Here is a 23,499-nt window from a genome sequence, read left to right on the forward strand (position 1 = left end):
TAACAATCTCAAACCTGACAAAGGGGTGACGAACAGCGTAAGACACATTTCTTGTCAGCAAGCTACCCAAAAAAGTATTCTGTTGTGTATCTTCACATAAGGTAAATAAAAGGTAGCGTCTCTTCTCTTTCAGACAAGTCACCTTTAAATTACTGATACAATAAACTTTTAATGAGATATTCCACAAACTCATTTTACAGCAAGCATAAAGAGTTTTAAGCAATATGAGCATTTTTCACAGATAAATTCCTTTCACAGTAACAGCAACATCAAAACATTGGTAGAATGTGCTTTGGACGGTTTTTGTCACAAATATGCATGCAAGAGGTTTTTTTTTTTGGTGTGCATGGGATATCACCTGCTCATCTCTCTCGTCACTCCCTTCCACACATGTGCCGTTCTAAGAGCGGGCACGTAATGGATTGATTGTAATACAAAAATACATAGGGCTGCTGTAAATTACTGCAGACTGGCAGGGTTAGCAGGCACAGAGGTGGTTGGCTTTGGGGCGGGGGGCAAAGGGGAATACATTGACTGAAGCAAGAAAAAGTGCAAAAGAAGAGCAGTGGGAGCCAGAAAAATGCAGCAAAGACATGCTGAAGTACTGGGCTGCTCTGAACACCCAGAGGGGATGGTGGATGAAGAAAACCTCAGCTGGAGACGGCAGCAGGGACAGGTTTTTGTACGAGGGGTACAGAGAGTTCTCAGAACAAGCGTGGAGTTGAAGCAGCCAGAGAAGCGAATGTGATGAAAATCCTCCCTCAGGAACGCCAGGCTAAGCCAAGAGCACGTGTGGCATTAACCCCTTCTCCAGGGACTGCAGCTTAACGCTGAGGGACGGAGCCAAGGTCCGAGATGGGGACACGCTGTCCCTTCACCAGCTTTGTGGAGGGAGTGAGGAAACCCCTGCCAAAGGCTTCAGGAAAGCGCAGAGGATTTTTCTACAAGATGACAGAGCAAAGATGTTGATGCCAAAAAAATCCACCCCTCAACTGTTGTCGGCAACTGGAGGGCACGTGCTTCTAGTAAGCGATTATTCTGCCAAGTACCAGCACACCAATACAACAGTCACCCCAGGGCACGCACCAGTGCACCTTATTTCTGTAAAATACCACTTTCCTCTCTGAAACAGTTGTTTGAAGGAAGCGTGAATGACCGAGGTCAGGAGAGGCAGAGGAGCTGGCTGCTGCTGGCTATGCTCCCTCTGCCGGCGCTGAAGCCGGGGACGAGGATCTTTGAGAGCTTTCCCACCAGGGATTACTTACTAAAATCAAGGTCTGAAATGTGGAGTACAAGGCATTCCTCTTCCTGAACATAATTAGCAGTTAGAGTGGTGGGAAAAACATCCACCCAATCAGCAGGTTTAAGAAGCTCAATGCAAGGAGTAATTTGCAGTGAACACTTTAGCCTGAGTATATATCTTAGGCAAGGTGAGAGCAGCATGCTCTCCATTAAAAAAAAACATTACTATACCACAGAATGGTTATTCTGAACAGAAACACTCAGTGCATACAATAGGGAAACTCCTGCTCCCGTCACTCGCTTCAGTCTGAACACACACAGCACCCTGCGCAGAGCACAGTCAGATTGAGCGAGTGCTGGACTGAAAATTCAGCAATTCCAACCCAACAACATGTGTAATCCCCTAAAAAAATACAGGGCACCCTCAGGAAAAGGTACACTTCCTTGCGTACCCTGTATGGATCTCTCCACAACACTTAACAGATTATCCTCCTGTACTCGGCAACCTGCCGCTGGTTTAGGTTCCAGTTTGAAGAATCCTGTAATGACCCCCCCATCAAACACCACAAACAACAGCCGAAGGCAGAGTCGCCTCCCAAACTTATCACACAAAATACATTCTCAATAAGGCAAATGTGCAAGTGGTGGTTCCTCATTTATTTACTAGCAGGTTTTGGCCACCACTCGGGTATACTTGCAGTGAGCTTCACTTTATCACCCGCTATATTTAGGCAGAGTGGTTCATTTATATTAGCTAACCTCAGCAAAGCTATACCAAGTTCACCTCCTCCAGCCCGGAACTTGCCGGCCGACTTTCCCGATTCGGTTAAGATCTCAGCACCCTCGGGAATGCTGTCCTTGGGAAGAGGAGTTGAAAAGTGGACTGGCAGCAGACGTTTGCGAATGACACCCATGTGGTAGGTCCTGGCTGTCAACTCCTGTCCAATGTAACAGCCTTTGGTAAAGCTGATGCCATTCATGTAGGCCAGGTTTGATTCCAGTGGGAGGGCTACTCCAGGAGGGAGATCTTTCACACCTTCGGGAATTCCTAGTAAAAAAAGTAAAACCAACAGGGAAATGTGGTAAGATCTTCAGTATTTAAGATTTCTGGGATATGCCTCCTCTGTGAGTCGTAAAACCAGGAGAACCCATAAGAAGCAGTGTGAAATAATGAACTTCCCAATACTCCAGTTTGGCCCTGAGTGAAACCATTAGCCATAAATGATGTTTACTCTTAAGGGTAAAGGGAGAACTGCACTAGAACCTAATTTCATGAAGCTTACAGCACCTCACAAGCATACCGGTGGAAATTCAAAGCACCCAGAAGGATGCAGGCTCCCATACAAAGGCATCGATGTACATGTAATGCCCATGGCAAAACCCTTCTCACCCACAGCCCACAAGTAGCCTTTAATGCCAATAATTTTCCTCAGAGCTACAGAACATAAATTGGCCAGCTGCCTTTGTTAAAGCCCAAATGCCGAATGTCTGTATAAGTAGCTGTTCTTTTTGTGACCGATGACACAAAAATAGTATTTTTTGAAGCAGTGCTGGACCCAGCCTTCCGCAGCAGCACAGCCAAGATGAGTGCTGGTGTTTCAGGGAGGTGGCACACCCCCGCAGTCCAGCCCAGTTTGACCCATTAACAGCCTGCTTTTCCAAACCAGATGGACTTGGGTTTAAGCAGAGGACCATCATCGTTCAGCCTGCCAATTAATTTAATCCACTATCTGCGTGGACACAGTAAAATCAATGGGAGCTCTGTGCAGGCACAGGGGGTCCCGAGATTGAGTTCCCTCTCAGCTCAATCATCTGCCCCTTGACCTCTGAGTTAACTCCACGAATCCAGTCATACATTTTTAGGAAAGTAAGTTAGGGTGTTTCTGCTTCCTTCCTTAGCAACAAGGAAAACACACAGACTGTGCGTAATCCCAAAATAATCAAAATGACTCAAACCACAGAAGTTTCCCTCTAAGAAAATGAATAATCCTGGTTTTCTTTTGAAGTTAGCATTCCTGACCCACCACCCCATAATCTTAGTAATTGGAAACTGTACCCAAATATTGATTCTGCCACCAGACAGAATTATAACTACCAGATCACTTTTATCCTCAAACTAGCAAATAATACCTGTACTTATTAACAAGTTAAACACATTGAGACATACCAATGTGGCTTTTATAATTTATTCCTCCATCTTATATCAGCGTCTGGACTCTGATAATAACATGAAACTGTGATAATATATAAATAAATTAATTTCCCCAAATCCAGTGACACAGAGTGCAAAACAGGACTTGGCTTTACCTTGTTTATACCTGTGCCTGTGGTAATCCTCAGTGTTTCCAATATGACTCCCAGGGATAATCTCCGATAGATTTGCTCCTTTCTTTGCAATCAGTCTCCAGCCCATGACTTCTGTTCTGGGGTCAGGAGTTAAAATCAGAGCCTGGTCTGCACATTTTGTGAGGGAACTGGCAATGTCTCCAGCCCGCTCCCCAGGGACAACGGCCCACAAAGAGAGGTCAAGGCAAGGGGTGATGTTTACTTTCCTCCGGATCTTGTACAGTTTCAGATGTTTTTGTATGGCGTCCAGCACGCCGCTGTCACACTCCAGCAGGATGTGCGGCTCTTCTTCTGGACTCTCGTGAAGCCTAAAAAAGTAACACCTACAAGGTCAGAAAAACAAACCTCCACAGCAGCGGAAGCCAACACGCTTTTATCTTGATCCTGGTGCGAGTCCAGAGATCTGGGGAAATTCACCGAAGGCTGCTGGCGCACAGAAGAGCAGCACTCAGCTCCCCGTAGTGAAATACCTGAACTTTTTCAGGCATCCGTTCCACTCTTTTCTAGCAAATACTGCCGTCACCTCTCGCAGGGACAAAAATGGGTCTGGCTCTACCGTCTTCTCTACCACTCACTCTTACCTAAAGTGAGGTGACTTTCAGCAGGAGGAGAAGCTTTGTTCAGCTGTGCTTTCCATTAGTTACACCATTAACCTGGCCCAATAGTTTGCGTGAGCCAAATTTTTCATCGATTGACACCACACTTATGTCACGTGGCTGTACGGTGCAATTATTAGATGCCATATGGCATGCTGCGGTGTCAGTGACTATGCCACCTGTGAGACAGCGCAAACTGCTTGTTTCGGATACAGCCCAAATAGAATCATGGAATCATAGAATCGTTTAGGTTGGAAAAGAACTTTAAGATCATCGAGTCCAACCGTCAAGCCAACACCACCATGCCCACTAAACCACGTCCTGAAGTGCCACGTCTACGTGGTTTTTGAACGCCTCCAGGGATGGTGACTCCACCACTTCCCTGGGCAGCCTGTTCCAATGCCGTGAAACCCTTTCAGTAAAGAAATTTTTCCTAATATCCAATCTAAACCTCCCCTGGCACAACGTGATACCATTTCCTCTCGTCCTAATATACCCAGAGACGCCATGCCTGGGGCCTGCCCTGAGAGCCGCTTTAAAATTATTAAGATCATTACGCTTTTCTGCTGGGGTAACTCATAGACTCATAGAATCATTTAGGTTGGAAAAGACCTTCAAGATCATTGAGTCCAACCGCCAACCATGCCCACTAAACCATGTTTTGGAGTACCCCGTCTACTTGCTTTTTGAATACCTCCAGGGATGGTGACTCAACCACTTCCCTGGGCAGCCTATTCCAATGTCTGACAACCCTCTCAGTAAAAAATTTTTCCTAATATCTAACCTAAATCTCCCTTGCCTCAGCTTGAGGCCATTTCCTCTTGTCCTATCTCCAGCCACCTGGCAGAAGAGACCAGCACCCACCTCACTACAACCCCCTTTCAGGTAGTTGTAGGGAGCGATAAGGTCTCCCCTCAGCCTCCTCTTCTCTAGACTAAACAGCCCCAGCTCCCTCAGCCGCTCCTCATAAGACTTGTGCTCCAGGCCCCTCACCAGCTTCGTTGCCCTTCTCTGGACACGCTCCAGCACCTCAATGTCTTTCCCGTAGCGAGGGGCCCAAAACTGAACACAGCACTCGAGGTGCGGCCTCACCAGTGCTGAGTACAGGGGAACTATCACTGCCCTGCTCCTGCCGGCCACACTATTTCTAACGCAAGCCAGGATGCCGTTGGCCTTCTTGGCCACCTGGGCACACTGCTGGCTCGTATTCAGCCGGCTGTTGACCAACACGTCCAGGTCCTTTTCCACTGGGCAGCTTTCCAGCCACTCTTCCCCAAGCCCGTAGCGCTGCATGGGGTTGCTGTGACCGAAGTGCAGGACCCGGCACTTGGCCTTGTTGAACCTCGTACAGTTGGCCTCGGCCCATCGATCCAGCCTGTCCAGATCCCTCTGTAGAGCCTGCCTACCCTCCAGCAGATCGACCCTGCCTCCCAACAATCTCACAGAGGTTGCAGCCAGTGATGAAAAACATACAGAGTAAGCCCTTTTTTGCGCATTAATTCAGAAAGATAAGCCAGAAATCCCGTAGAGACCGGCGTGTGACATGGCGGCTGACAGGGCCGACCTGCGAGCACGGAGAATCCCGCCAAGGCCGCGCGCCCCCGTTTCCATAGCAACAGGACGCGCCGCCCCCCCCCCCCCCAGTAGTGGTCTCGCCCAGCCCCTCCCCGCCCCTCCGCTTGGTCTCACCTGTAGAGGATGAGGTCATAGAGACAGCGGCCCTGCACGTTGAGCGCATGCGCGTACAGCGCGCCGGCAGCCCCGTCCCCCGCTACCAGCGGCGTGACGTCGTTCGTCAGGAGCCCCTGAAGGAAGACGCCGGCCTCCGTCCCCCGCACGTCCAGCAGCGCCCGCCCCAGCGGGAAACAAGCGGCGGCCCCGCTCCCCCCGCCCCGCCACAACCGCCGCAGCAACCCGGGCGAGCTTGCCGCCGCCGCCGCCGCCCTCACCAACATGGCGGCGGGCAGACCGAACGCTGTCAGAGGGGCCCGCCGCCTCTCCTTCTCGCCGCCGCCGCCATCTTGTGTGTGTCCGCTGAGCGGGGACGGGGGGGAAGAGGGCGCCACCTGCTGGCGGGGAGGGAGCGCCGCCGGGCCCGCCCCGCCTCCTCCTCCTCCTCCTCCTCCGTCCCGCCCCGCGTCCCGGCAGCGATCGGGCGGCGATGGCGGAGCCGGGGCCCGGGGGACAGCGCCGAGCAACGGCAGCCCCGGCGGTGGGCCCTGCCGTGGAGAAAGTGAAGGAAACAGCCTCAAAATAAACCCACCTACCTCGGGTGGTTTTTTTTTCTGGGGGGGGGGGGGGCTGCCCTCAGCGTTCCTGACCCCCCCTGTTTAGTCATTCCTTCCCCCGCTGAGCCTTTAATCCCTTGAAAACCGCAGAAAGATAGAGTACGTACCCATTCTTCTCCAGTCATGCTTTGGCTAGCACGCTGGGAAACGCTGCTGCTCCAAAGGTTCCTGTTTTCCGCTCAATTTTAATGCTCCGGTACCTCTCTTTCTGCAGGACCCATCAGCTGCCCCTATCCTCTTTTTTAACACTCTCGGGAAAAGTGTCAGTAGCTCCGTTCTGGAATAAACGATAGCGTTTGACAGTGGGAATTTCTAGTAAGCGACACTGCACAGAAATAAAATCCCTGTGTTAAAAGCGCGGGGCTGAAGGTGCTGTTCCCTTGCCTCTTTTAACATTTGTTAGCGCTGTGGGAAGTGGACTCTGAAGGGCCCGGGTAGCCCCGGGTTTAGCTGCAGCTCCTTAACGCTGGAATTCATCCCACAGTTCGAGAAATGGCCGTGAGTCATGCCTGTCATTCGTGATTGCTTTTCTCCAGTTGCCGCAATTCGGTTTAAGGCCATTCTGCCCCTTGCCGTTGCCAACACCAGCACGCGTGCAGCACTGCAGGGACGGGGCTCGGCTGGCCCAAAATGAACCCTGCAAAAAGGAGCCGTCAGTCTTCGTCGGGACAGGCAGCGCCGTTGCCGAGCCCCGGCGCAAACCCACCGACCCTAAAACCCTGAGCCGAGGGGCTCGTTTTTCGGGAGTTGCAAACGCGACGGCAGCAGGCAGCGTGTTCAGCCAGCTGGTCCTCGGGCAGGACCGGGCTCTCCCCGCGTGCCCCGGCAGCGATAACCTTATCACATACCCCCGCGTGCGGGGGGACAGATGTGCTGCCGGCGGTGGCGAGCGATGTGGCGTGTTCACCCCCTGAATTCAGCGCTGGCCGTGCTCGGAGGCGATGTTCGTCAGGCAGCTGCGCAGGGCAGAGCAGGTGGAGAAACAAAAAACAGGCAGCGGATGTGATTCGAGGTGACCTTGGCGTGTAAACGTGCTCTGCCCGGCTGCTGGCACGTGCTGTGTGTAAAAAATGGGGCTGAGGAAACCTGCCTGCCTTTAAACCAGGGCTGAAGATGCAAAGACCTGATGCCCACTGTGGTTTTTTTTCTCTCCCTGGAATTGGGAACATGCCAAGAGCAGGAGCTGTGCTTTGCTTTTTAGAGGTCCAGGAGAAGAGGGAAAGTCATGTATCTGGAAGCACAGCTGGGCTGAGACTCCAGGGTCCAGCAAGCACTCTAGACCCACAGCTGGATCCAGCTTTGGCTCTTCTTTACCTAGTGCCACATCCCTGCTGCACCCACCAAGACGCGGGGACGAGCAGTGGCCATCCCATGAGCAGCCCTTTGCCATCTCTCTCAATGCACGCCTGTGCTGCCTCCCAACCATCTCACGTCAGAGCATATTTGAAAGGGTGGCGATGGAAATAAAAGTGAAAATGGAAAAGAACCAGGAAGCTAGTTTGAGCCTTTATTTGGTTTTTTGCTGCCTACAGCTTTTATTCACTTTTCTCTGGGTTTTCTTTTCTTTTAGCGCAGAGCTATACCGCCAGTAAAGCAGTATTTAAACATTTCAGTGGTCAGAAACTACAACTGTGCCAGTTTAGTGCACTAAATTGACTCAGGGGATGGTTTGAGGAAAGCCATAGCGTGGTCGAGACCTCCAGCGCTGAGAGTCCAGGGGAGGTTTGTGCCAGCCCTCACTGAGTGTGTGTCTGCCTTGACTAAAAGTAGGGGACCTGAAACCTGGTCAGAGGGACAACATGATTCCCAGAGCTTTCCGTGACATTAATTTGGCAGACATAGGGTGATTCTTCCCTGTCCTCCACATCCATCGCTCAATGCTGTTTGGATGAAATTACGGTGACTTTAAACCCCACTAGCACAGCAGGGCCCACCTCTGGCGGGATCAAATCCTCCTGCCTTTGCTCATGACAGCAATATTGCATTTGGCTGATACTCTCCCATAGGATTATTACTGTAGGACCGAGTAATGTCATCTCCCTTGCTGGTATCCACGTTTGGAGCAGAGGTTGCATCTGACCTGCTGTGCTTCAAGCAGCAAGCGTGGCATTACGTCACTTGTCTGCTGTGTTTAAAGCTCCCAACCACAGTCACGGATCCTCTCCTTCCCGCCCTCTGAAACCACAGTCTCACCTCAGCAACTGAACAAAAAGAAAAGCATGATAAAAGGAGTCTGTGTCCTCAGTTCTCTTCTTCATATCTATGCTTTGAAGGCACTTTAGGAGCATCAAAATGCCCTGGTGCTGAGCAGGGTTGGCAGGGGCAGGGGGAGTTTTGAAAAGCAAGTTCTGTGCAACGCTTACTTGACTTCTGCCAGAGTCCCTGGTGTAAAATATCTAAAGTTATACTGGAAAACCAGCCCTCTTCTATATGGAATTCACCTACCCAAATGTGGACATCCACACCCAAGTGGGCTGGGGTCCCTTGTAGGTGATGGAGATAAAGACACTTTCAGGATGCTTTGTTTCACCCTGAAGTCTCTGCGTAAACTGAATCACATCAGCTGCACTGAAGAAGTGTCTGTTCTCCCCATGGACTCCAAGTGGTCCTGGGGGGACCAGCTCCATGCAGGCATCTAATGGTACTGGAGATCAGTCTCTCCTCTGTACCTGAGGCTCTCCAAGTCACGGTGAGACCGTGAAAGCTACAGCTCCCTCTTATTCCTGATACTGCACCCACGTCAGCCTGATGAACCGTCCCCCACCAGCTTTGTCATTTCTAGCGGTGTTTGTGGAAGGAGAGCTGGCAGCGTGGGGTGGCAGGGTGACAAGATGCAACGTCCCCAGCTAAGCCCTATCCCAAAGGGGACATCCCCCGAAATTCCCCCTCGGTGTCACCTCTCTCATACAGGCAGGTGTGTTGGGGCAACTCAGAAACCCTTCTCATAGCTAAGAAAATGGTGAAAAAGGACAGAGATTCTCTCTTTGTCCCTCACCAGTCCCTGGGAATTTGGACAAGCTGCCGGCAGCCTCTTGCTCCATCAGCTTTCCGCTCTCTGCTCTCCCACTGCCCGAAACCCTGCCGTGTCTGGGGCTTGCTGGCTGCTGTGGCAGCAGGACAGCCCGTGGCTCCCACCCGCAAGGGCTCATCCTCGGCATTTATTCATCCATAACTCAGCTGCACTAGCATAAAGTGGGAATAACCGCTGTGTCTCTGCAGCCAGCCTTGCAGGTTAATGCTGGTATAATAAACTCATTTTCTCCAGCTTTTTCTTGAGGTGCTAAGCATGAGCTCTCATCCACGAATCCACGTGAGCTGCAATTATTCAACCCTAAGCCTGCGCATTAAATACTCCCCAAGCTGCACTCCAGGAGTTCAGTTGCGGGCAGCCAACAGCTGGGACGCTGGGCTGCGGTAAACCATAGCAGCACTTCTGGCACGGGGACAATATCGCACAATCTTGGAGAGGAAAACACAGATTGTGGCTGTGTGAAGACAGGGGGAAATTGCAAGGGCAACAAGCTGGATGCAGAAATAAAGCAAAGTGGCAGCTGAGTTTGCAAGGAGTGAGTCTGTGCTCCAAAGGGGCTGTTCTGTGCTAGCAGGGCTGAAAATGAAGGTAAAGCTGTTATTAGCATTTCCCTAGAGGGAGTGATTAGGAGCTAGTGAGATGCTGTTGACAGGAATACTGTCTGCAGTGTGGAGCAGCTAATAAAAAAGATGGGTCTTGTGATCCCAGAGAGAATGGGATGCTGGAGAGTCACTGGTATTTTCAGCCTGGCTTTCTAACGAAATGAGGTTTTTTGCAATTGCTCTGTGTGTTCCCAAAGTACAAGCAGACGGAGGCTGCTTTTGCCATTCCTCCTTCTACTGAGCATTAGACTCAGGGGCCCCATCACCCTCTGGCTCCGTCCTCCCTCCGTGGACACGGTTCCCACCGCGCTCTCCAGCAGCAGCAATTTGGAGGTGACCTGGGGACAAGAGATGAGGCTGCTCCTCACTTACTTTCTGCTGATGCCAGTTGCCCAAGCCGTTGGGGCAGGACATGGCAGCCCATGGTTTGGGGCACAGAGATGTCGAGCAAGCCTCACAGCGAGGGATGAAGGCTGCTGGCGAGGAAGACTCGCTACAGGGTTCGTTTCTGCCTGAGCGTGGCTAGCACTAGCATCAAGCTAATGTCAGCCACCCAGGGGTGCTTCTGCGTCTGAGTAAGTCTGGTACCAACCCAGCAGCCAACAGCAAGGATAAATTCACCTTGTTTCTCAGACCTCGCTAGTTTGAAAGACACCTTGTTATTTAGCAAAGTTTTCCTTTCTTTTGGGTGTTTTATGTAGCACTGCAAAGGATGCGACCTATGAGGCTAAAGTGTTTCTGACTATTGACCTTTCTTGTGGACTTATTAGAGGATCCTGTTCCTCTCTGTCTCTTGGTGGGAGCTGGTCCTGCTCATGCCAAAGAAGTTGTAAAGATACCACAACTGCCAGAAAAAACAGGAAAAAACACACGTTTCTGTCCAGAATTTGTTTCCTGAAGACTCTTTGGACAGGGGTTGTGAGTGAATATGCCTGTTATTTAATGGGAGGAGCAAAGACAGGTCGTTCAGAAGGGCAGGCTTTCTCACAAGTGCTTTCCCATCGTTTGCTCAGCTTGAATCATCAGCTTCTCCCAGATTCTGCAAAGTTTTCTTGCTTTTGAATGTACAGGCTTTCCTGAGCAGTTTGAGCTCCATGCCTGAAGGAATTGTAGGCAGTGATTCATCAGAGAGACAACACATCCCAAACAACTAGAAGGTCAACTGCTTCTTAAGGCAAAAATATTTTGCTCTGATTTATAGCCATATCTGGGAAAACAGAGCTCTTACATGGCTAAAACAGGCAAATAATAGATTAAGTAGAATTTCTTGTCATCAACACTCAGTGCCCTTCTCACGGAAATATCACACACTTTACATACTGTAACAAAATGTAAGTTTTATTCCATTTTATTAGTAATGGATGTGGAATAGTCAGCTGAAGAGTTGGACTGATGTATCTTTCTCTTTTGACCAGTGTTTAATATTCTAACTACAGTCCAGATGTAACATTTACACTGAAAAATACTTACAGATTCAACTTCATACTCAAAAAAATTTCTAGTACAAATACAGTTAGTACATTAAAAAATGAACAACAAAAAAAAATAACAAACCCAGAAACTTCGTAACAGCACAGACTGGTTATGGCCTTGAGTTAAGTTCAAGTATTTCCCAGTGGAATGCAATGCAAGCAACAAGGTAATCTGGCTTTTACGTGGGACATTCCTGGCCCTTAATGGTAAGAACAGAAATATAAGCGTGGGCACTTTATCTGACCAAGTTTAGCAAGAGAGTCAACATTTATGATTAGTTCAGCTACAAAGCTAAACCCGTCTTGTGTGTGAACAAAACTACTAGCCTGTAAAAAAAAAGCAAAGCATTAATTATACTACTGACATTTCTTCTGTGGCCGACACTGCCTGTCGTCTAATTGAAATTCCTCGAGACGCTGGTTTAGTTTGTAATGGTTGTGATGGGTTTTTTGCTTGTGGTTATGCTTATTTCGCCTCCATCTCCTTTTCCTTCCCGAACTGACATGATAAAGACGGGATTTTTGCTCCTGCCCCAAAAGGAGTTGCTCCTGCAGAGACATTAATGCATGTTGGTTGCCTTTGTGGCAGTGACTCGGTGGAAAGACACAATATCCTAAAGGCTTTAGAGGCCAAGGAGGGGAGGAGGAAGGGGGGAAGTGAGCAACTCAGTATACGTAATAATAATAATCCTTTATATTTCTAGGGCTGTCTGACTCATGCTGGCTCCTGTGTGTGGCTCAGATGGAATCTGGGAGAACTGGGGTCCCTCCTCCCCAGGGTCAGAGGAGTCAGCGGTATCCTCCAGGCTGGCTGGAACCTTGCAGGCCACTTTGCATCTCTGCCAGGCAGCCCATGACACGGGAGCAGTCCTGTCGGGAATGTGCCCTTGTGCTTCTGTCCCTGTCAAAAGGCTTGGAAAGCAAGATCAGCTCCCGTTTGCAAAGCATTTTATGCAAGGAAGTATTTCAAGCCTGATAGATGAGCGGGGCTGGGTGGAAAGACGGTTGAGAGAGCGGTTACCCTGTGTCCCTGCTGGATGAGGAGGTTGCATTGATCGCCCTGGCTCTAGTACTTGTCAATATTGCAATTATTGACTCTCACTATGGAAAACAGTGTGTGCGTATTAAATGTGATGGTGACACCAGCCGGGAGGAGGCTGCAAATCTGCTGCAGGACTGACAGATCATTCAAAACCCCCTTGGTGCACCGGGTCTGCAGTGTGAAAATAAAAAGGCAGTTTGAAGGGGAGCAGGAAGATCCCGACTGTACAAGCACACACCTGAAGAGGGGAGCAATCCCCATGCCTGCAGAAGATGGGGTTTTGGGGAGGACCAGGGTGGCAGATGGGTGCATGAAGAGGAGCAGAGTGGGAAGGTGGCCCGAGGACCAGCGCTGCCACACCATTGGGAAGATGTGGACTGACTGGTGGTGGTTCAAAGACACCAAGGAAAACCATGATAGAAAAGCAGCCCTTGGAGAAAGGTTGATGAGACTGGAGTTGTTTAACTTAAAGCAGACTTGAGGAGGATGAAAACTGTCTTCAAACAGCCAAAAGTTTCTGCAGCCATTAAAGGCATGAGATGTTCTCCGTGGCTGCTGAGGAGGGGAGACGCCAGGGATTGCAGCGAGAGGGCTTCATGTTAGCCGTTAAGGAAGCATTTGATGGTGGCAAGTTGGGGAGAAGATCTGTGGTTCTTTCCAGCCCTGTTCCTCTAAGTGTCTCTGAACCTGCAGCCATGGAGCCCAGGGATCTCCTCCCATCAGGCACTGACCAGCTATATTGTTGGGGAAGGGGGTATAGCCCTGCTGTATAAAATGTATTTAATGATTCAGTCAGGTCCCTGTGATCAGGTTCTGGGGTTTCTGGCTTAAAATCTGTCCCCCCCGCTTTTCCCCATGGTGAGGCCAGGATGGTTTCCAGAAGTGAGAGCAAGGGAGGCACATGCCCATGCCTGCATTTGGTGACTCGCTGGTGAATCTGCAGGTCAGCATGAGCTGAGGGGCCCATCTGAGTCATCGGAAAATGCTCGGGCCATGTCTGGGGCTGAGGGAGGTGTCGCTGGTATGGGCAAGAGAAATCCAAAATCCGGACTCCTGCACAGCACAGCGCCTTCCAGCATTGTGTGGGAAGGATGAGTTTATCCAGGGCTGTGATACTGCTGCTCATCAAAAAGGAATCAGAAAAACCCAGGCAGCATGCAACCATCGCTCTCAGAGTTTCCATCCTCCCCTTGGGATCATGACTTTAAATACACACTGTTTCCCATGGCACACAGGGCTGGCGATAAAGGAGAAGTCACATCGATGTGGAGGACAAGCTTGTGCCCTGGACAGCTGTAATCACTAGGGAGCAAGTTTCCACCCAGCAGCACCTCTATTATCCTCCCCAGCAGCCCTGGGCTGTGGACCTGCATGCATTTATCTTCATGGTAGCAGCACCGTCAGCAACCAGCCTCTCCTGCATTGCCCGGTACAGCCCAGCCCAGGAGGACAGCACATTCCCACACGTGGGATAAGGAGCAACAGCACAGTTGGATATGTTTGTCTCCCCACCACCATAGTGTGACCTTTCTAAGCCTTTCCTTCAAACTTCACGGCAGAAGGGCCATCCCTCCACAAAACAGATGTGTGTTACTCCTGACCATTGCTGCTGGGAGGATGCACTGATCCTCCTCCTGGATGCAGTTGTCCATTTTCAAGGGGAAGATCTCTAGCAGCGAGGGCAGGCAGCACTCCAGGCATTTTACCGATGCCTTCAGCAGGACCAGGAACAAACCTGAAAGTCTTTCCCAGACTGTTACACAAAGCCACAGTGAATATTTACAGCTGGATACCTTGTAGGATGTTTCTTTGCTTTCTTTTTAAACCCACTTTTTTGCTGCCAGCACTGTTCTTTAACGGCATGGCACAGCTCAGTCGAGGTTCCCAGGAGCTGAAGGCTGTACCCAAGTTCTCTGCCTGTTCCCAAGACTGGCCAACGGGCCCAGCCACCTGGGGAACATGCATCCTCAAGGCTTTCAGGGCCCAATCTCAAGGACATAAGAAAGATTCCCAGCAAGAAGTCATGTAGATCTAATGGATGAAAAATACTGGCACAGGGACATGCATGCGACTTTGGGTGGCTGGCACAGCCCTGAGGGAACAGCTCAGCACAGGGATGGTGCTGTATTCGGTCAGGATTTACTTCTTTTGTGTTAAGTTTGATCTTGAAGGCTCTGCCTATTTGGGTTCTCCATGGTGGTGAATCAACCACTGGACTCTTGGGAGGCTGCGAGAGCATCTGCCAAGCCACAGGCATCTTGGGAACATCTCAGGGATGAGACCCGCTCTGAGATGCGGCAGAGTGGGGCAGTGTCTGGTTTCAGCCTCTACCATTCGGCAGGAGATGCTCCCTGTGCTCCCAGTGATGAGGTTTTCTTTCTATTTTGTGGTACTGGAGGAGTACAAAGCCACAGCCTTGCAGCTGTGCAAGAGACATGGGATGAAACCACCCTGCCAAAGCACATCCTCAGCACTAGCAGGAGCGTTGGAGCTCAGCAGCTTGGTTTTAACATGCCCCCAGATTCCTGTAGCTGCATGAAAACCACCCTAAAACCAAGCCAAGCTGAAAAAGCTCCCCATGAACTAATGAAAAACTTCCTGCTACTATCCTGGTCCTGTCCCCACTGAAGCCACATCTTCTGCTGAGCCCCCAAGCAAGTGTGTGAAAGCTGCCAGTTCCCCAGGTGGGGCTGGAGGCTGGAAACCCAAAGACTGCTCCAGGATGAGATCAGCTGTAGTCCTGGACCAGCTGGGTTTTCCCAGGGGAGGTGGAAGGCTGTAAAATTACCACAGGGTTGATATTACATTTATATATATCTCTCTATGTCTATATTCACACACACATGTTCATATGTGTCTGTATATATACGTACGTGTACACACACACACATCATATACACACTATGCATAGGTCTGCCATCTGCCACTATTTATAAGGGTTTGATTAAACAGAAAAACAAATTTGCCAACACTGATCTTCCAATCTCTACTAAAATTCAGCAAATAAAGAAGTCTAAACCCTTTACGATTTTGTTTTCCTGGTTGCATAAAGGCACTTTCTGATGATGTGAAGCAGCAGTTTGTTAAAAACACTGTAACTGCAACGATTCCCATCATATCTGTAGCAAGTGCTACACAGGCACCGGTACGACGCAATGTCACTGCCCGCTCCTGCTGCGTAGTGTTTGATGGTATTTGCTTTTTGCTTCGACGCAGAGGAATAAAAGATGAAAACCTTCAGCGCTCTGCTATGCTTTTAGGTCTCCCTGTGTAAGAGAGTCGCTGTGTTTCTGCCCATAACCTGATTTGGATGCCAGCTCATGGCTCGCAGCATCGAACGATGCCTTCGTTTCCAGCGATGCCTGCTAGAGCATCTAACAATTCAGGCAGGACATCAGCTGTAAGCATGTCATGAAGGTTCATGCAATATGTCAGTTGTTTTTTCTTATCAAGGGATCAGAAATTAATTTTGATTAAGGATATTTAGTAATTAAACACTGCCTGACCTACAGCACTCTAGCCTTGCCGTGCAGGAGGGGAGCTGCTCGCTGTCAGCCTGACTTCTCTCCTGAGCCACCAGCAGCTCCGTTTCCCATCACAGCACATTGTCCAGTCTCTGTTGGGGGCTCTGGTGGTGACGGAAGGGGTGGGAGACGGGGGGGTTTTGCTGTTGCTCACTGGAGGTTCCCGGCTGGAGAACATGTTGGAAACAGGGAAGAAATGTCTTTTGTTAACGCACTGGAAGACAGCACTAAATTGGTCTGAAACTCCTTTTATATCTTGACTTCCGTATAAAAATTGTGCCTGTGCCCTGTGAGACGAACACAAGACAATACCGAAAAAGAGAAACAAACCAAAATAAAAACCCCACTTACGCTGCCCTTTCTCTTTTTAGACGAAGCTATATCCATACAGACGTCTTTCCATCTTTACTGCTTGAGCTCCCTTTCTCCAAGCAGGCCTTGGGTTTAGCACCTTGTTTCTCCTGGGCGGTGTTGGCCCTGTTCTGCTCGACCACTGTGCCACCCGAGGCGGGACTGCTGGTTCGAGAAGGTTGAGTGTTGGCCTGGGTGCTGCTGTAGCTCTGAAACGCTATGTCTAACTGCTCCTGGGCCACTCGCAAGTGTTTGTGAAGGGTGGACAAGTCTGCTGGGAGGTTCTCGTCCGGGCTGGTGCATTGCTGTTCCTGAGCGACGTTAGCCAAGTTCTGCTCGTGAGCCATCAGGCTGTTGGGGATCTTGGTGGACTTCTCCGATTTCACTACCAGGTTGTACTCAGGAGGGCAGGAGATGTTCTTTGCGTAGGCATAGTTGTAGGGAGGCTGCCTAAAGCTGTTGATTTTCCGGTTGCGAATGGCATCTCGGATGGTCCCAAACCCCAGGTGAAACATCTCACACATGTTCAGCAATAAGCACAGGCAGCTCACGACATACATGACCAGGAGAAAGATGGTCTTCTCTGTTGGCCGTGACACAAAGCAGTCCACGGTGTGAGGGCAAGGGACTCTGTTGCAGACGTAATAGGCTTCCACCTCAAAACCGTAGAGCAAATACTGCCCTATCAAAAAGCAAACTTCAAACGAAGCTCTGGTAAGTAGCTGGAAGACATAGATTTTCATCAATCCTTCTTGCTGGATGCGCCTCCTCCCATCGTGCTTTTGTTGCTCTTTGTTCTTGGGCTTGGCTTTGGCTTTCTCGTGTTCTGCCGTGTCGTCAGAGATCATGGGCTCCTCTTCGTCAGCTTCCATCGGGTCCTCCATGTTGCGCACTGCCTGCCAGTTCAAAGCAAACTGCTTCTTCTTCTTGAATCCCTTGAACTTCTTCTCCTCCTCCGCCGACCGGGCGATCCTGTGGATGGCATAGCCCAGGTACATGACCGAAGGGGTGGATATCATGATGATCTGGAAGACCCAGAACCTGACGTGTGACAGCGGCGCAAAGGCATCATAACAGACGTTGTCGCAGCCGGGCTGTTTGGTGTTACAGGTGAACTTGCTCTGCTCATCGGAGTAGATGGACTCCCCCCCCACCGCTGTCAAGACAATGCGGAAGACGATGAGCACGGTGAGCCAGACCTTCCCCACGAAGGTGGAGTGATTGTGAATCTCTTCTAGCAGGCGGGTTAGAAAGCTCCAGCTCATGTTGGTCATAAGGACTACTCAGTTATAACCTGCAGGAAGAGGGGGAAATAAAAAACATAGCGGTGAGTTAACATCTGTGGCCGCAGTCAGCGATACGGCTGTGACGTTGGCACGTCTGTGACAGATGAAGTCATTTTATCTCAAAGAGGCACCCTTCGCTGCTGCAGCCCATCAGCCCAGGACCTCTGAGGGACCACGACATGGGGCTGACCATGAGAGCGCAGCACTGGGGAACGAGCCGTGGCCGGTGTGGGGGCATGCTGCAGCACCATAATCGGAGGCAGGGATACCTGGTGGTACTAGATAAACACAGATTAATAACGCAACAAGCCACAGCACCTACTAGATTCACCATTTCCCGCTTTGTTGCCTGTTTCAAGACGTCGCTCAGCTGTAAGAAGGGTTTGGGTGACTGTAAAAGTGAACACAAGGCAACATGGAAGGCACCTAGGCACAAAAAGGTGTTTAACTTGTGGTAATCTCTTGCTTGCACACCATGGGCTCAAGCGCCTGAGCTGAAAGCAGGAGTAGAGGATGCTGCCCACATCACAGAGACTTGCACTGCTGAAATATCTTTCATTAGCAAACACGGAAAAATGCAAAGAATCAGCAAAAGAATGGGAATATTTATGTTTACAGGCTGATGGCCCTTTTAAGTTCCTCTTGAAAAAACAAAACAAAACAAACAAACCAAACCAAAACAAAACAAGTTTAATCAAATGCAGACTGTTTTAAAAATAAACCTTGAAAAACTTTCAGAGAAAAACATGCATTTATTAGAAGACCTGGACAGCTGGAGAGGAAGAGCTTTGTAATAACCTTTTTGTGTTTAGCTTAACTTGCAATGGGCCCTCAGCCTGAGCTCCTTGGGTGACCCCAGGCAGCATTAAAGGCAGAAGACAATTCTACTGCTTGAGTGGCAGCAGCCCTGACAGATACCTGGAGATGAGAGCAATAAGGAAAGCACCCAGACCCAAAGAGCACTGTGGTGGGGAACAGCGGGGCTGTCCCCCCAGGGCAGCAGAGAATGGGTTTATCCTTTCTGCTCCCCTGCATCCCTCCTCTGAATCATCCTCAGGCTCGTTATGGAGTTTACCCACCTTGTTTCCACACAGACACCTGATGGCGGGCAGTAAATTAGGCATCTGCCACCTCAATCCCACCCATGAACTGACACCTACTACTGCACCCAGAAGCAAAGAGTGGATGCGTTGGTGGCAGATGCAGGAGCCAAGCACGTGAGCATGGACACGAGCGAGTTAGCATGGGGTAGCACATGGCAACGGTGTGTTATGGCTCAGCAGTAGCTGGCCCGGCACAGGCTACTCCTCTGCAGTCCTCCACGATCAAGCAGAGGAAGAGAAAGGAGCTGTCGTCCATACGTTGGAAGGGTATGGACACCAAACCTACCCCTCCATGCTGGGTGAGCGTGGCTGAGTGGAGGTAAACATCCAGGAGGAAAAATGATGCCGTGAGACACGAGCCTGGTCCTAACCTGGCTCTGCACCACTTTTATACAGAGACACAAAATTATGCTTTAGGGTTTCCGTGGCACAAGCCGGGCTTTGAGCCCATCACCTGTGCCAGGCGCGGGGTGGGAGCAGCCACCAGTGCCAGCCATGGGCACAGCCCCAGGTGGGAGCAAGAAGGGAAACGTGCCTGGTTCTGTTCTCCACATCAAGCCTTTCTGGAATGCGATTTTGCTCACGCTGCTTCTTAGGACGGGAGCCAAACAGCGCTGGTTTGCTCAGCACTCGCCTTCGTGCTGCCCCGGGAGGCAGCAGCGCGGTCCGCGGCTCAAGATGCAGTGAAATTCTTCCACTGTCGAGGGCTCTCAAGAGCAGGCAGATGGAATTTTCTAACCCTGCTATTTCTAGATCAAACAAATCCTCTGCGAACCCAAACCCCCAAGTCTTCACACGCCAGACCGAGACTGTGGGAGCACTCTGCAGATGGTGTTATTCTTGTCCTGTAGCTAGAGAAACTGAGGCAGGGAGCAGAGAAACAGCTCACTCCAGGCTGGGTAATAAGCCAGAAGAAGAGGTGGGGAAGTTCTCCTCTCTGCCCTCAACTTACCTGGTGAATAACAACAGCCCTCAAACCTGTTGGGGCCAGAATCTCCATCTCCTGCCCCAAAAGTGATGCCTTGGACCCAGTGGTCGGTACAGAAACGCTCCTGCTGCAATTTCAGGACAATTCAGCCACTGTGGAAGAATGTGGAAAGCGATCCCCACAGAGTTGTTTTTTTATTTATTGAGAAAATTGGGTTTATTCAGGGGTGAGATTGGAAAGCATCCCCCATCTGCTTCTTTAGACTCAGTGGATACACTTTAAAGTGTCTTTAACCCTTCCTCTGATTTATGTCCTCATTCAGATATGGGCAAAACGGGGCATTAAATGATTTGCAGGATTAACCCAGGCATTCGGCCAAGCTCCAGCTGCCAAGGGGCTGGGAAGGGAAGACCCCGCTGGGTGCGGTGATGGCCCACTGTGGGACACGGTGCATCCATCTCTGGAGCATCCAGGTCCAGCTGAGGCAGGGCTGGGGCTTGGATGGCCCCATGCGGGTGTTCAGCCACCCACCAGCTCCCACCTGCATCCCCAATTAGTTGCAAGCCCCAAATTGTTCTAAACCGCAGGCTTCAAATGTCCTGTAGAGCAGTTCATTTATAATTTAAGTGCTCACCTAAAGAGTTTATGATGCCTACACTGAGGATAATTTACCATTTTGCAAGTGTTACTCAAGGACACAATTCCCAAAGCTCAGACTCGCCTCCCAACAGCTGTTTGCTGGGGCAGGGAGGGTGTGACCAAGGTAATGATGGCTTTTGGAGAAAATATTCAAGTTTTGATCTGATATTAGTCAGGGTTATTAGCAAAGCACCCACTGCCTTCTCTGGGAGACACGTTTTAGAAAGGAGCACCCGATAGCATTGCTTCAAAACATTCACAAACCTCCTTAGTCAAGGAAAAGGAAAGAAATTGCAAAATAACAGAAGCGGTGGGTTGTTGCTTTGAGAAGGCCACCTCTGGTTACCAGCCACCAGCCCGAGCTATTCGTCCGAGCCATTGACACTGAGGATCAGCCCTCTGTGCACATCTGGATCTGCAGGAACATCTGCAGCAAACAGCCTCGAGCTGTTTCTGCGCCCCTGGGACCCCGCTGTTACCTCTGGGTATGATCACACCTTGACATTACGCTCCTGCGTGTCCACCCACTCTCCTGGCACCGTATTTGAAAGCAGGAGCTGAAGAAATGAGTTAAAAACCCTGCCTACAATCAGTTCAGTTAAAATTCCAGTGCTTTTTGCGACTCACTGGCTAGAAAGACTGTACTATGAGATGCCTTTAATTGCTTGGGGGTCGGGGGGGTTAGTACACCATTATATTTTGGAATCAACTATAAGGCAAACAAGCTTCCAAGGAAAGATTTGTTCACATTGCTTTTGCTGATGAATAGGATGGTACTAGGAAAAGACTATGTCTCATCTCCTCACAATGCCAACCATCAAAGCACAGAAAATGGATTTTTGCATCTTCCGTGTGCTTCAGACCTAATTCCTCCATGCAGTAGGAAAGTTACATGGTCCAGCTCCCTGGGGAGAAAAACCTGTGTGGATCTGAAGCAGGTAGATGGATTAGATTAGGTGGTTCGTGTAGCTAAATTATCTGCTGGAGAGATCGCATGAGAGGACCCACCATCCCTGTGGCTTTGAAATCCATTCATTCAGTCATCTATCTTCACATGTCACCTCCAGACTAGCTGACATGCAGTGTATTAAACGCACGCGGGGTACAAGTTTCACTTCAAAACAGCTACAAAGGAGGAGTTGGACCACTCAACCCACCAGCAGCACTTAAAGTAGTGAAAATTGCGTGTAGCCAGGTACAGGAATGAGCTGTTGGCTCCACATTCTCATCACGGTTACTTCCCGAAACCCACTGACCCCTCTGTGCAGTCACAGCCACAACTGTTGGAACTGGGAAAACTTTAAAACCTGAGTCTAAAATAAGCAGAAGGAAAAAAAATAAAACCAAAAAACCATCTGTGCTAGCTGGACGTCCTTCCTTTCTGCACAGTTCCCACACCGTTGCTCAAACTGCAGGGAAAACAACGGGAAAAAATCTACTTACAGAGACATGGTGCTTCTCGCAGCGGCTTTCCCTCCTCTGCCGACATTCCTGTGCCGCCAGCCCTCTGCCTTGCCCTAGATAAACTCCCGCCGCCTCGGTCCAGCCGTGCTCCAGCAGTTGGAAACCAGAGCTCAAGGGAAGTATTTAAAGTTCTGTCAAACCCCGCCTCTGCGTTCGACCGGGCACCCACCGCCGGGAGGTCCTGTCCGAGCTGCCTGCACCCCTACGGCCGGTCCCACCGCTGCTCCTGGCCCCTCTTTGCCTCGCCAAGCCTTGGAAGAAAGAGGGAAGGTGCTATATATATACACCAGGAAAGAAAGGGGCATTGGTTTTAAATCCAAACAAGCCGCCGGGTCTGGTTTTAGGAACGCTGCCTGGAATTTTGCTGCTGAGCTCTTGAGCCGGTTGGAAGTAAATTAATAGCATCAGCTAGTGGCACTGGTAACAGATTTGTAAGACAGAGAGCATGACTAATAGGGAACATGTGGAAAACACATTTTGGCAAAAGCTCCTTGGTTGCTGCTGGAAAAAAAAAAATAGTAAAAAAAGAGGGAAGGCTCACTAGTGAGAAAAACTGCTCTGAAGCTCCTGCTTTGCTGCACCCCCAGGCAAAGCTTTCTCTGAAAGAGGTCGTGCACCTCTTTCCAAGCTGGTGGATGGGAGCAGAGAGCAGATGAAGGATGGGGAAGGGGTTTGAGCACACACGGAGCCTTTTTGGCTTCTTTGCAGAGGGCAGAAGAAATAAGAAGTATGGGAACGTACATGAAGCCTAAGGCAAGTGGGGAAGAAATTCTCCATCCAGATAGTTCAAGGATCGCCTCTCCTCCCTGCCCCATCCCTGGAGAGCCTTGTCATTGCCACGCCAGCAGGATCAGGGCTCCTGGTATCTGCTGAGATGGAAATGGAGAGTCGAGGCAGAAGTGTCCCCAGGAGCCAGTGAGGAGGAGAAAGAAGCGACAGCAGCAGCCAAGAAGTCACGAAAAGGATCAGTCCCAGCCTTTGAGGGGAGAAAGCATGGGAAGATGTACATTTTGATCAAGGGGGATGTTTGAAACCATATGTATTATCGGGAACTTTCATCCCTGGTCCTGACAAAGCAGGACATTCACTCGGCTGTCAGACCCCTAGTTTCCCAAAGAGCCCGAAGGGATGCAGAGGGGCAATTCCTGCTCGCTGGAGCATCTCACGCTGACGCTCTTGCAAGCAGGAGCGTCTCCTGCACCGCTCCGTGCTGGCTGACACTTCGGCTGCACCGCTGAAAGTCGTTCTGCGAGAGCCCAGGAACATGCGAGCCTCTGCTGACACCAGAGCTGGGCTGTGTGACACAACCCCATTACAGTTAATGGGGTCTCCAGGGTATATAGCATTTCTGGACACATTGCAGTAACTTTCCTGAAGGTTTTAAGTTACAAACTATTTACTCATACACAGTGACAAGTTAATTCGCTGTTCACAAGTAGTTGTCTGTGATAGGCAGGTGGAAAAAGCCTTATAATCAGCTAAGTTAGGCGTAGGGATGAACATACCCTTGGGGGAATATGCCACACTAGGGAAACCAGCGTTTGGATGGTATTTTGGGGGGGAATAAGCTTCTGAAGCAGTTAAA

At 50.1% G+C, this 23,499-nt stretch overlaps 2 protein-coding genes across 7 annotated transcripts in view; both read right to left on the reverse strand.

Moving 5' to 3' along the window:
• Positions 1-149: 149 nt before the first annotated feature.
• On the reverse strand, positions 150-7,264 carry IBA57 (iron-sulfur cluster assembly factor IBA57). 3 transcript variants are annotated; one of them, XM_030010208.2, is made up of 3 exons: positions 6,580-7,264; positions 3,550-3,896; positions 150-2,290 (listed from the first exon to the last, which is right to left on the reverse strand). In XM_030010208.2, exons 2-3 carry the CDS (start codon positions 3,653-3,655, stop codon positions 1,899-1,901), a joined length of 498 nt encoding a protein of 165 aa, XP_029866068.1. In that variant the 5' UTR covers positions 3,656-3,896; positions 6,580-7,264; the 3' UTR covers positions 150-1,898. The 3 variants fall into 3 exon arrangements, with proteins under 3 accessions (XP_029866068.1, XP_029866069.1, XP_029866067.1); XM_030010209.2 differs by lacking the exon at positions 6,580-7,264 and adding an exon at positions 6,134-6,156; XM_030010207.2 differs by lacking the exon at positions 6,580-7,264 and adding an exon at positions 5,874-6,154.
• A 4,173-nt stretch (positions 7,265-11,437) lies between these two features.
• GJC2 (gap junction protein gamma 2) overlaps positions 11,438-23,499 on the reverse strand; it is a 42,491-nt gene continuing 30,429 nt past the window's right edge. For 2 of the 4 annotated variants that reach the window (XM_030010173.2, XM_041122790.1), the window contains exons 5-6: positions 21,894-22,165; positions 11,438-17,788 (exon numbers count right to left, since the gene is read on the reverse strand). In XM_030010173.2, coding sequence (XP_029866033.1) covers positions 16,521-17,768 — 1,248 coding nt within the window. In that variant the 5' untranslated portion in view covers positions 17,769-17,788; positions 21,894-22,165 and the 3' untranslated portion in view covers positions 11,438-16,520. The remainder of the gene's footprint in view (positions 17,789-21,893; positions 22,166-23,499) is intronic. The other 2 variants (XM_030010176.2, XM_030010180.2) reach the window with 1 other exon arrangement.

This window comes from Aquila chrysaetos, chromosome 3, assembly GCF_900496995.4.
Source record: "Aquila chrysaetos chrysaetos chromosome 3, bAquChr1.4, whole genome shotgun sequence".
In the NCBI taxonomy this organism is placed as follows: Eukaryota; Metazoa; Chordata; class Aves; order Accipitriformes; family Accipitridae; genus Aquila; species Aquila chrysaetos.